Consider the following 13798-nt stretch of genomic DNA (forward strand, 5'->3'; position numbering starts at 1 on the left):
AACAGCAAGTAAAATGGTATACTAGTTTTTCTTTTTTAAAAAAAATCAAAACAAAACCAAAACCAAACCATACTGAAAGGCACTGAGCACACTGCATCTGTTTTCCAAGTATCTGCAAGGTTACTTGGCTTGGGCATCCAAATCAGAAATGTGTTTTTCCTTTTAAATCTGGCAATCAGATTCTAAAGTAAGTGTCCACAACCCTAGCCATTATAAATAATTTGGTACCAAGAAGCCTACTTTAGGCCACCATTATAGTATTCAGAATCCCAACATACTAATTTAAAACTTGCATGAAATTGTAAGCAAAATATTGCTCACAGTATGATGAATCACAATTTTATTCCCTCTTTATAGACAGATACATTTTATACAGTTTAAAGCAAATGACCCTACTGCTGTTCTCACGCAGAGCTGTGCTGTATTAAGAGGTAAAAAGGAAGAGAATTAATCTGTTTTCCCTCAGTATATGAATGTTGCCAGCTTCTAAAGGGAGGACGGTGTATGGATTCAACAACAGTTCTCATGGAGAAGCTCTGGTTAGGCCTGGGTACAGCACCACGGCTGTTACAGCAACCAAAGCTGCCATCACAGGCATCCAAGGCCATTGTCTCTGTGTGGAGAGAAAAAAAAAATCAATATCATATTTGTTCTAATTCATACTAATCAGTTTATCCTGTGGTTCCTGAAAGTCCTGAGTACCTGTTGATAGGCATCACTAAAATGTTACCCATGAGCCCTAATGCAGGCTAGTCCTGCCTTAGAGCATCACAGTAAACCGTGTTTCTCTAGCAAGGAGAACTCCACAACTCTTCATGACTGAGGATCATCAGGAGCACTTTTTGGCAGTTCCGTATTTCCAGCTTCATTACTGTACACACCGCAAAGAAATCTGCTATTAAACACGTGAGGGCTTAAGATGTTTAAAACATTGCTTGTGCCAGGTAATCACTAGACACAGGTTTCTGCAGTAATGACATCTTTAGCTTAGGTTTTGAATGTTTAAATCCAGATCTATGAAGCAGATCCTAACAACATCATTTCAAATGGATGGTCACAACATTTCATGACAACAACAGCATTTTAAGAGGAGGACACACTGAGAGACGTTAGAAAAAATGCAAGCTGAGAGTTCAGAATACAAACCAACCACCTACTTCTCATCTTGTATTTTTTTTTTTCATCATCTTCATAGCAATAGTGAGGAAAATTAAAGTTTTTAGAGCCAGAGAGGAATTTCTTAGTCCATAAATAGGAACCAAAGCTTGTTGATTTTTATTATTACTTAGAGGCAAACTCTTCATTTTTCATAGTTAATTAAGCAATTAAGTTTTCTTACAGGCCCTAGCATCGCAGCAGTGTGCAAAAGGCAGCCCATTTGCTAAAGACAAACAGACCAAGTCAGAAGAGGCACATTCCGAACCAGTTAGAACGAAATTCACTGTTAGAATTAAAGAAATCACACAGATGTTAAATGATTAGTTGATTGCTCAGCTCATCAGTATCAACAGGATGGCATATTAAATGAAGGGTTTGCTTCAGGTCAAGAAATACCTGTGAGCATTTCACCATGCACTATTTTATACAGAAATGGCACAAACAGGTGAGAGGGACAAACATACATTGACTGAACAGTAGTGCTTGTACCTTTCGCTACCACAATGGGCCGTAACACCAATACAGGAAAGCCAGGATTAGGCCGATGAATACGGCTGGGACGGGTTGTAATATGGAAGGCTAAAGAAGGGAAGGGATATTAAAAATCACTTTGTGCTATAAATCAATCAGGTAAGGATGATTTAGAGAGGGGAAAATAAGTCAGTGAGTTTTGTTTTAACTGAAATGTATTAAAGACATCTACCACAATACAGCATTGTCTAATCCGGTATACAAAGTTAGTACACCATTCTACTCAAATGAACAGGGATGTTTAAAAATAAAGGGAAATAAACAGAAAACGTTCTAAGAAACCTCTTGTCACAACCTGGAATTTAGCACTTCAAAACAATACAAATCTTAAACTGATTTGCCTGCATACTATTTATAGTTGGTTTTAGGGTTTTTTTAAGTGATAGGAAATCCCATCTGGATTTCTGAAGGCAGAAAGACTCACACCAGATATCGAATTTCTCAACTACTTCTTCAATCCTTGCAAGTTAGCCTTTCCCATTTTCCATCACCTGCCTCCAGGAAAAAGGATTCCTCCTTTAGTGAATCAATTACAACTATGTCCACAGGCAAACCCAGTAATTCAGATTGTAACATGGCTGCACAATCAACACTAAGTTACTATAAAGCAGGGAAGTACATTTCTATTAGAGATACCACAAAGATCAGCATCTCTGGCAGGTCATCACACTTGTGACCAAATGCAATTCTGAAAATCAATCAAATGTTGCAGCTGGGCCAAACTACCAGCTGGTAAGATTGCAGGGTTCATTTAGCTTATGGCCTCATTAGAACCATCTACACATTTTCTCAGCTACATTCAATTAACTGTGAACTACTTTACTTCAGATTCTGTATGGACTCTATCCTTAATATGACAAATTAAAAGCAAAAAGACCTAATTTGTTTTTAAGCTGTCCTTGGAAGACATCTCTTTTCTTTGTATCTTCGCACACACACACAGACACACAGAGGTTAAGTTCAAACCATGCCAAATATTTTCTTAGGAACTTTTTGTGCTGAAGCCACCTTGATTTTGTTCAGTCAAATAAAAAAATAATTAATTAATGTTTTAAGACTTTCTAAAACATTGTGGTTCATAAATAAAATCTCATCCTGTTATGAATTTGAAGAAGTCACTTAAAATTATAGAACCTCTGATATGGTTCAGCACACAGGAATCTTAGAAGGTATTCTAGTCTCTGCCATTTGATTCAGATTTGTTTCAATCAAGGCAAATATTTAATAGACAAATTACATGTAACTATTAAAGTCATTTTCATGCAGGATTATTTTTGTGTCATTGGTGCCACAAATCAGAGTGCCACCTTCTCACAGAAAGCATGTTGGTAGAAATAATCACAGCAGTGTTCAAAAAAGTGCCAGAAGTTTAAGTCAACCAGAGCAGCTAACGTTATCAAACCATCCACATGAACAAATCTGTCATATAAAGCGCATCAGGAAATAATCAGTGACTACAAGCATGCAAGCACAAGTAGTACACCACACTGCTAAGCATTTCAGAACACAACACTTTTTTTGTTGTTGTTTAAGTAAAACTTAAGTATAAAAACTTAATGTTTAAATTATATCTCAAGTGGAGTACAGAAGCCTTGTCATCTCTAACATTTGTTAGTTCACTGAACAATTCTATGTATTTAATTTTTTAAATTATTTTTCAAATTTTTTTTTTTTTTTAAAGGTATCCACATTCATGGCTGTGGCATCTTGGCAAATGAAACACATGATAAAAATCCACCACATAAAATGAAATTGCCTCCAAATTATTAAATTTTCCACCTCACAAACTTATCAATCTATAACAAATCTCCTTATTGTCAAGGAACATTTAATCAGGTGCTTCATCAAAAATGTATATCTTGTATTAAAATATGAAGATATGCAAACTCAGACACAGATGAGCTGCCAAAAGGAACAAATCCCATGGCGGGAAGTCACTTTTCTGTGGCACACTGTCCTCAGAAATAAAGTAGTGTAAGGGGACAATGGTACTTTAAAAATTTGACCTTAGAACTCAGCCCAGTATCCATGATGCTTCAAATAATCCACAAGATAGATACGTTTTACATTACTGACTGTGAGTAATGCTTGCTTGAACAGCAAGCTTGTCCTGCAAGTCCTTATATGGTTGGATGCTCTTCATCACACCCTGACCTCCAGGTTTCAATTGTCATAACTAACTCCTCCTCTGGAAGCAGATTTTGGCAACTGCTGTGGATCCCGATTTCGTTTAAATACTCACCTCAAATTCCTCCTAAAATTTCCCTTCCCTTGCAAGCTTTTCCATTTTCATCAGGTGCTCCAACTCCCTTCACAGTATTTCTTCCCTCTACTACCCGCCTTGTTCCACTGATCATTTTAATCCTGAGGTTGTTTTTGACAGAGCAGAAAATCTCATATTCACAACTATTTATTCAGTGTTATCTCAGTTGTTTGTTTTTGACTTCTGTCTACTTTAGTAACTCAATATTATTTGAGCATTGCAGAATAATTTTAAGTAGGAAGCAGGTTCCAAGAGAATTATAATATATTCCTGTAAATATGGCTGGAAAAAGTGAGAAGGGCTTTGAATTCTTTACATCTTTGACAGCTCTACTATGTTAAGAGTTTTACATTCAGTAATTGGCTACGGCAAAGACTATTCACACAAACTTTGGGCATCTAGCAGCTAGATGACTTCAGGGGATGGTACCTGTAAAACTTTCTTCATAATCAGAGAAACAGTTTTCTAAAAGGCTATTACAGAACTTGTTTTGTACTGTCCACTAGAGGAGTTGTTCACCCTGCACTGATCATAGAGACAGTACAGGAAGACAATAAACCAGCCATCCCAGGGTAGTAAGGCATCTAAAATAAGGCTACGAGCACCTTATAATGTGTCTGCCACACCCTTAACATTTGGACATTTTCAGAAGTCTCAGTATAAAAGTGTTGTCCCTAGCTGTGAACTCAATAGCAATGATACAATGTTCAAATTAATTGCAACAGAAAAAAATATTTTCATTAGTGAATAGAAAGGACAGTTCCACTGCACTGTTTAGAGCATGAGCTGATCAAGGATAACCACTGTTAAGAAGCATGAGCAAGAGTAAGGAGGGAACACCCACTGTAATTAACACTAATAAAATTAAAACATTTTGAAAAAGATTGCTTAATTCATTTGGATATAGGTTTCTCAGCTTTTACGCATGTATCATTCTTGGAAATTAAAATGTTTGCTTAGTTCTGGTTCACTAGTATTTAAGCCAGAGGTTTTTAAGAAAGCAGATGTCTAAGGTCATATTTAAAACTGTCACAGAAACTGTACATTTAACTTGCATGTGTAAATGTAACAGTGTAATGACCTGCAAATTTGCACAGGCAGTAACAGAATGGAATTTTGCATATATAATATGGTATACAGCCCTTTTTTTTTTTTTCCAAGTCCATCCTTTTCTATTTGACAGTTACACACTCCCTCAATCAGCAGAACTGCCAGTGTCAGAACCCTACTTCCCCACATATTTTGTACAGACTTACGTTATTTCCTTTTTCTTGTAGCAGCTTCAGGTTTTCTTTACATTGTTTGAGCTCTTCTGTGAGTGACTGATTTTCTTGTTCAGCCATCTCATACTTCGCCTTCAGCTCTGAGAGCACAGTCTGTGTTCTTTCATACTAAAGACAAAGAGAAAACAGTCTGCGGATCCCTGGACACCCAACACATGCTCACATTTGCTTAGCACACAGCTTCCCTTCCTGTCCTCTGCCTAGAGTCATTTGCCTGGGATCAGTACACACTCTTTTCGTAAGAGCTGGGTAGAAGAATTGTAGTTTAGATTTTCTTTTTTTCTAAATGAAGATTTTGTCCCTGACTTTGAAGGGCTTGGATTATTTGTTTTAAAAAAAGGAAATATGAAGTAAATGCAAGGCCTTAATCCATCTCTCCTACCAAATAATTCCTCATTATCATATTGGAAAAGACTGCAAAAACTATGAAGACCATAAGAAACAGGGGAACAAGGAATCCTTTATGTTTAAACAGTGGTCTTCATCTAGGTTGTAGTTTAAATACCTACACCAATCAAATAGGTGCAAAAATCAATATTCTCTATGAAGTAAAATAAATCCTCTTCCCACGCAGCAGACTCAAACATAAGAGTAAGAAAGGCATTAAAAAATATTATGCCTTATTACAATCATGCCATAACCCTCAGCGTGGGTCAAGTACAAACAATGCTGGGTGAATATGTCTCATGTTCCTACAGTATGGGCAGTTTCTTCTTTTTCAAATTCACATTCAATTTTTTTTATAGATCACAAGCTTTCTAGTACTCCTCAGGACAGGGATTAGCAAGGACAGAACCAATGACTTTCAGTACTGGCACTTACCACAAATTTAAAAGACTGAGCATCTTTACAAATACATCTGACTACAAAAACACAGACTAACAAGACTGAGTTTTTTAAACTGTGAAAATGGTAAGGACTGTGACATGGATGAATTAATAGCAAAACAAAAGAAACTAAAAGCAGTGACTGAGGAAAACTTCACTCAAAATGCTCATAAGAGAAAGCAAGTAATTGTTGGAGGCTATAGCCTACTTCCAGACATAATCTTTAGAGGCTAGACAGATTCAATACATGCTCAGAACCCTAACTTTTCCTTATGCACTTGCTAACCACCTTCAGCAGCTTAGTGATCCAGTAAGATGAAAGGAGACCTTTGTAAAGCATGTGTAGTCCCAGTGTCAAATACGACAGTTTGAATCTAACTAGGAAGATCATACTTACTAAAAAGAATTAATTTTGATTCATAACAGCTAATGGAACTCTATGCAACCACGTTCAGGAAGACTCTGAATAAGGGTTTACTTGTCTGAACAGCTTAAAAGTAAATTCACTAAGGTAATGCACAAATGGAAACTTTAGGAAATTCCCAAAACACACACAAGTAATTTTATCTGAATCTTCCTTTTTAGATTTAACCTGCAGTTTATATATTGTAAGCTACTATAAAAGTACTTCCAATAAAAGATTGAAAATTTTAATTACTAGAAATCTTAGATTTTTCTTTTAGCTTAAAAGTCAAAGCCATTGGGCACTATATTCTCTCAAAACAAAATTAATGTTTCCACATCATGTTACCTCTTTTTGAACATCTTTTGCTTGACTCTCAGCCTCACTGAGTTGGCTTTTTAGACTAGCTGCATCCCGTTGATGTTTTTCTCTCAAAGATCCCATCTGATTTTCAAGTTCCTTTCGAGACATTTCAAGAACACTTATATCGCTGGTTAGCGCTAAACTCTGTTTCTGAGAGCTGAAAAACAAAATCCAATTGATTCTTCATGTGTTTTAAACAAACAAGATTTTTTTAAAGCACTTTTCATTCTCCATTTTTTTTTAAATATGGAAATATCAGCTTAGAGCAATCACAGAAGTGCAGTTCATCATTGTCTCCCTATGCAAAGTACTGACTCAAAAGGCTGTCCATGGTCTTGCTTTTAAATACATGTGCACAGCTTAGTGTATCATAAATCATAATTTATCCTTTAAATAATTTATCATAATTTTTAGTCTCTTATTGTACTTTTTATTATTCACTAAGTATTTATTATATACTCCAAAGTATTTTGAAACAAATTTGTAACAAGAAGTCTGTCCAAGATTGTTAGAAGTATCTCACTTATTTGCACACGTTTCTTTGCTTGCATAAGCTAATGGCTAGTATATCCTTTAAGTGTTTAGTACAATTGTGTAGCAGTCATAGAAAGCTCTCAATTAAGCCATTACAAACTTCAATGTAATAACCAAGTAGTGTTAATCTGTGCCTGTGCAGGACAGAAAGAAAAATAAGGGAGATCTTGCATATCTCCCTTATGCAAATCCTGTATTTGCTCATGTGATCCTTATATGAAAAAATATGAGTGGAAATCAGGGCATGATGGAATGAAAAAGAAAGGTTTGATTCCTGTAAAGTAACACATTACTTCTAGAAATGTTTTACTGTGGGGTATATCCACTTTTTCAATTAGATCTTACATCAGTGAGGAAGCCAGAAGAAAAAAAGATATCTAAGCACGATGATAAAAATTCAAATCTACAATAAAACAAAGTTGCTGTCCCATATTTATTTGGTGAATTAAATTCCAATATCTGAAACTGAAAAACAATGTATTAATGGCAGATGAAGAGATAAGAGGGAAATTTGCTTCCAGGCAGAAGATAGCCTTTAGCAATGTCATGTGCTCAAACAGCAAAAGAAATACAGTAAAATACAAATACTCCTGCATTCTAAAATCCCTCTCAAAAGATATGATGGCACTTGTGATAAGAAGATTTGTATTTTTCTGTTAAGCAAAATATGATATAGAATACTGTTTCTGCCCATCATAACTATTTATAATGTGACAGGCTTCCATGAGACACCATACTATTTGAGAATCACTTTCCAACCCTGAATGCTGAGAAAATTCTAGGTTAGGAAATCTGTGTGGTTTATTATCTTTTAAGTAGAAGGATAACTGTTAAGTCTAAATAATTCCAAAGTGCATGCTTCCAAGTCCTTATTAAAAGCAGCAAAATAAGTCAGGTTACCTTATGATGATATAACACGACCGATAAGTAACACAGAAGCATTTGCAAAACAGAAAAAATAGCTTGGTATAACAATTTGGCATTAAAGTGTGTTCTGCCTGATACTATAACATAAATAAAATTTCAATACATTTACTGAAACACCATCAGACATTTAGTATCACTTTTGGGAAGAAAAAAACAACAAAAAAACCTCTTCAGCTGCTATGACATCTTCCTAGAAAAATCCATTGTGCCCTTACCTAGAAAGCTCCTTCTCTTGTCGTTGAAGTTCAGATGTAAGTAAAGTATTTTCCTTCCTTAGTGTAACACATTCAGCTTCCAGGGCACTCCACTCTGCCTTCAACTTTTCAAGTTCACCTGCAATGAATAAAATTTAATTGAATTGAGTAAAATTAGTTCATGACTGCTCCAAGTATCACCAGCTAATAAATGCAGGAAAAGCTGGTATCTGTCATAAATCTCAAATGTATTTTATTATAACCATGTCACATGAATTCTCTCACAAGCACCTATAAAACATTACCATATCTTCTACTGTCAGGAGGTTTGTGAAGCATTAAACCACCTAGTGCTTTTTTTTTTTATGCAAGCTTTTTCTAAGGCACAAATGAGTATTTTAGAAACAGTGACAGAAAAGTGAATTTGAAGAAAATAATTTCCCGAACTTGAAAATAGGAAACAACGAGAATCACTAGATACCATGCCACTGCTACAAGGAACAGAATGTTTAAATCAATTACTAAAGGGTGAAAAGGAGACCTTTGAAATAAATCTGTCCCTGGTAAAGTAGATAAAAATCAATATTAGACACTTAGCAATACAGTGACAGAGACCAGAGTCTGAACTGGAAAAAGGCTTCTCTGGCAACTTCACAAAGATTAACTGATTCAGAATTTAAAGCATATTTTACTTATGCCAGTTTCTCTTTGGCATGTACGAAGTTTCAGTATGTGCTTTTGAACTCTGTAAGATTCTCCAAGACCTGAAGCTACAGGCCTGGAGTAGTGGCTTTCAACCAGTCCTCATGAGATGTGGGTTTATTACAGGTAAAGTAGAACGCAAATGATTGAGCCTAAAAGAAGCTCTATGCTGCTCAGCACAACATATTTGTGTATCTCTACATCACTTGTCCAGAATACAGCTTTAATTTTGAATTTATTTTAACATTTTTATGTTAAAGATGAGATGGTATCAACAGTTCTCTTAAGCCATGAAATACAGTTATTTGTCTTGAAGGAAGCTTTGCTAGGAAAATTAAGAGGTCAGAAGCTACCCATTTACGGGCTTAAATTATACAGAAGTTACACAAGTCCTTTTGGAAAACTGTGGCAGTATCAATCCCTCAAACAGCACAAGTTTTCCATCTTTCATAAATAGAATTATACTTGGTCTACTTTTGATATCAAAGGGTACCTAAGCTAATTGAGGCATAATTGATAATTACTATTTAATGAAGTACAAAAAGCAGCTTTTGTAACACTACAAGCCTTGATACACATATACAAATACACACGTGTGTATATAGGGACATAGTAAACAACTACAGAGAGACAGACAAATTGTGATTTGAGTAACTGACATCCATCAGATTGAGAAGGATGCTGCTGTTGGCACTGGTCTGTGACATCCTTTTAAAAAAGTACCTTTTAAGCGAGTAGCCTCTTCCTTCTGCTGATCCTCACACTGCTGACATCTGAGCTGAAAACTGGCTTGCAGATTGACAATCTCTTTTTCATAATCTGAGGCATCCTTCCGCCACCGCTCAAGTTCTGCTCGCACTGTTTGCAGCTCATCTTGCAGTGCAGAAATATCCGTATCTCGTTCTGATGCTGCCTTTTCTGCCACTTGCTGAAGTGACAGAATCTCATTTTGAGCACTGACTAGTTCATTTCGAGTGCTTGAAATTTCATTCTCCTTTTCCTCACGAAGATTCTCAGTATCTTCTTGTAACCTTCGCAACTGAGCTGGAAAATTTACATTCATGTTAATCTTTTTTAAAACCGTATTTACAGAAAATCTAAAAAACAACTCCCTTTCAACTTGTTGATGTTTACTAGGACTAAAGAATCCTAATGCAATTGAAAAAGATATGAATCTTGTCAAATGTTGTACCCTTAAAGAGACATGTATGTGTGGTCATGTATTACAAAGAGTCAAAATAAACAAAAATTATGGTTGTTCAAAGCTTTCTCAGACAGGGTTGTGTTATGTGTGTGACACTAAAGCAACTCTCCAAAAACTGAAACCAAGATTTAGATCCAACTTCACTAGAAGCAAAACAAGTATTACAGAACTGAGGGGTTCAGGGACAAGAAGTAAAACAAGAAAACTTCTCTGACAAGCCAAACAGTTGCAAAGCTACACTGGAAATGTTTGCCTGTTCAGCAGTTAACTTGTGATGTCCATAAATATTTGAGGCACAGAGTCTAATTTCTACTCCAGTCTCAACATGTAAAGGAAATAAAAATTACTTTACTTCTCTGCAAAAAGCATTTTTCAAAGAACAAGATTAATTTTGAACTGAAAGGGACAGCTGCAACAAACACACTGAACTATAAGTCCCTCAGTATTTACAGTTTACTGTAAACGTGCAGCAGTCACATACATGCCAGGTTATTTTACATTTCTGCATGAAGCAAATCTTATAAATTATTCTTGTTAAAAACTGTTTCACTATTAAACACATCTCTTCTCTGAACAACTATTTTTCATAAACACACATGCAAATAGAATCCAGAGCAAACCACTGGGAAAAAAAAATACAGTAGAGAAGAAAGGGAAGCATGAAAGAAAGAGGAATAAAATTATAGTTAAAATCCTGACTGATGGAAACAAAGTGTTTAATTTGCTCAGTGGTTTTGTTTTGCTTTGTAAAGAACACATATAAGAGTTTACATGTATTAATTGATTTTTAATATGGGAAAAAGCAAATACTAAATTAATGAAGAATTGCTCTGAGAAGAAAAGTGCAAAGTTCTTAACATCACTTGAAAATCTAATATAAGATACTGTAGAAGGTCAGAATTACACATCTGAAGCTACATGTTTCAGAAGCAAAGGGCAAAAAAGGACAGTGGAAAGCATGGGGAAGATAACCAAGGCTGAGTAACCTTTAAAAAATTTATTTTATTACTTTTGTTCTCTCAATCCATTACAGGAGGTGACACAGAGAATGCGAGCGAGTTGCAGCATAAACTGATGTGGCATAAAAACTACTCAAAAGATTTGCACTTTCACTGTAACTATACAGGAGGGGATTCTGCCTCTCTACTCTGCTCTGGTGAGACCCTTCCTGGAGTACTGTGTCCAGTTCTGGAGTCCTCAGCACAGGAAAGACATGGACCTGTTGGAGCGGATCCAGAGCAGGGAAGCAAAAATGATCAGAGGGATGGAACACTATGGGGTTGTTCAGCCTGAAGAAGAGACGGGTCTGAGGAGACCTTGTTGCTCCCTTAAAGGTCCCTTCCAACCCAAACCATTGATGTTTTCCAGTACCTGCATATACTGTAATATAGGCAGAATTCACATACAGGAACAATCCAGCAACTTTGCCATTATTTGAAGTACAAAGAAGAATAAAAATGCAAAATTAAAAAGAAAACTTCCACTATATCTCTTACTCATGTAAGCCACCACCTCATCTAAACTGAACACTTCTTTTTTTTTTTAAATAAGTAATGACAAGTTACTTGAATTCCCTTGCTTTACCTATCTGTTCATCTAAAGAACTTCACATGTAAGGATGTCAGTTGTTTCTGTGGTACCTTCTCTTCTCTATAACAGACATATACTTCAAGAAATGTTACTGAGTGAAGCTGACAGGATTTTTCTCCTCCACTACAGTTCATAGAGGCTAACAAGAGAGAATCCTGACATCCTGACAACTTTTCCCAAGTTCTGAGATGGGTCACACCCTAAAAGTTTGGGACACAGCAAGCATACGATGAACATCAGAACGTTTTGAACTACCATGGAGAGAGAAGAGGAGGAAACATAAGCAAGATCTCACTTGAGAAGGGTTCAGGAGACAAAAAGTACTGAACTGACAAGGTATCTTGCAGTTAAGTTTGGTTCTGTCAAGCTTCTACTCTGATTCTCTTTTCTTGAGAGGGGGAAAAGAAAAAAAGATTTATTTTTTTCTGCAAATCCTAAATTCTAACTTTTGCTACAGTATTTTTTACTTAGAGAATTTTCATTATTAGCAGGATAAGAATAAAAATTAAATTGCTCCTCTTGTTCTGAAAATGAGTATTATGTTAGCTCCTCTTTTATACAGGTGCAATGGTGGAAAAGATAAATATTCTTTGCTGACATTCATATAAAAAAATGCTATTACATAAGTTCCTCAGTGTAACTGGTATATGACAAGTACCACATTCCACAGGAGAATTTTCATTATTTGAAATGTCATATACCAGTTGTCATATATATATATAACTGGTATATGACAAGTACCACATTCCACAACAAACTACCACCCATAAAGTAATTTGCTTTTCTTTGGTTTCCCAAGAAAGTGAGGATCGTTAGTCCATCTGGCTGTCTGCTCATCTGCCTTCCAATCAATTTAAGGTCCAAACCAAATGATACGCTGCAAAGATACCAAGGTATGAAGCTTCTACAAATTTCATAACAATCAATGGCTGAGTAGATGCTCAAACTAATGCTTGATCTGAGGAAGAGTCACAATATAACCCTTACTGATTTCACAGCTAGACAAGCTCTTGACCAATAGGCTCACTCACATGCACAGGCTGACAAGTTAACGTGATACAGAATACATGACACGGGAGTTATGTAAATCACAGGATTCCATTCTGCTATAATTATTTTGGGCTGAAAAAAGCATGACTGGTCAAACTGTTTTTTTCAAAAAGCACAGACTGTATGTGTTGTAGAAATTTTACAGCATGCTCTGAGGTTGGATGCAGATCTGGAGTGATTAAAAATTTATTTAAGAGGATTCTACCAAAGAAGTGAAAAGACTGAGTAGCACAAAAAAAGACTAAACCTTTTGAGTGCTCTGAAGATAAAATAGTCACAGTAAAAATCCCTGAATCATTCAAAGCTGAGAAGGACTGAAGAAAGTGGAAGGAGAAGAGGCATCTGATACAGATTATGTCTTCTGCATTTTCTAAGTTATGATGAGAAACATAGGAATTGACAAGAAACATTTCATAATAAAATTCAAAGATATGGTGAAAGAAATCAGATTTAAAACATACACTCAGTTAACATTTTCCTTTATTAGTGCTTATGATGTCACGGAAACAGCCAAAGCTATATATTTTCCCTCAAAGAGTGGGGTGGAAAAAGAAGAGCTCCTACCTTGCAGAACATTTATTTGCTTGTTAGATTCTTCAACTTGCGCTCGGTATGCTTTTCTCTCTTCTTCCAACAGTGCTATAAACGAAAGTAAAAATGCACCCAAAAGTTTTTGTTAGTAAGAAATATTTCAGCTCTAATTATAGCCATAACTTCCCCTTAACTGACAAGATTAAATCACATTATTTCAGTAAGTTATCAAAGCTAG

General features: G+C 35.8%; 1 protein-coding gene across 3 annotated transcripts in view; it reads right to left on the minus strand.

The window, feature by feature from the left end:
- Positions 1–322: 322 nt before the first annotated feature.
- The window catches only part of SLMAP (sarcolemma associated protein), a 43881-nt gene continuing 30405 nt past the window's right edge, over positions 323–13798 (minus strand). Inside the window, exons 16-22 of one of the 3 annotated variants that reach the window (XM_029084359.1) lie at positions 13594–13668; positions 9909–10229; positions 8505–8622; positions 6814–6985; positions 5209–5343; positions 1648–1737; positions 338–613 (exon numbers count right to left, since the gene is read on the minus strand). In XM_029084359.1, the coding sequence (XP_028940192.1) occupies positions 1654–1737; positions 5209–5343; positions 6814–6985; positions 8505–8622; positions 9909–10229; positions 13594–13668 (905 nt within the window). In that variant the 3' untranslated portion in view covers positions 338–613; positions 1648–1653. Of the gene's footprint in view, positions 614–1647; positions 1738–5208; positions 5344–6813; positions 6986–8504; positions 8623–9908; positions 10230–13593; positions 13669–13798 lie in introns of all 3 variants that reach the window. The other 2 variants (XM_010165398.2, XM_029084360.1) reach the window with 2 other exon arrangements.

This window comes from Antrostomus carolinensis, unplaced genomic scaffold (assembly GCF_000700745.2).
Source record: "Antrostomus carolinensis isolate BGI_N321 unplaced genomic scaffold, ASM70074v2 scaffold14423, whole genome shotgun sequence".
Lineage (NCBI taxonomy): Eukaryota > Metazoa > Chordata > Aves > Caprimulgiformes > Caprimulgidae > Antrostomus > Antrostomus carolinensis.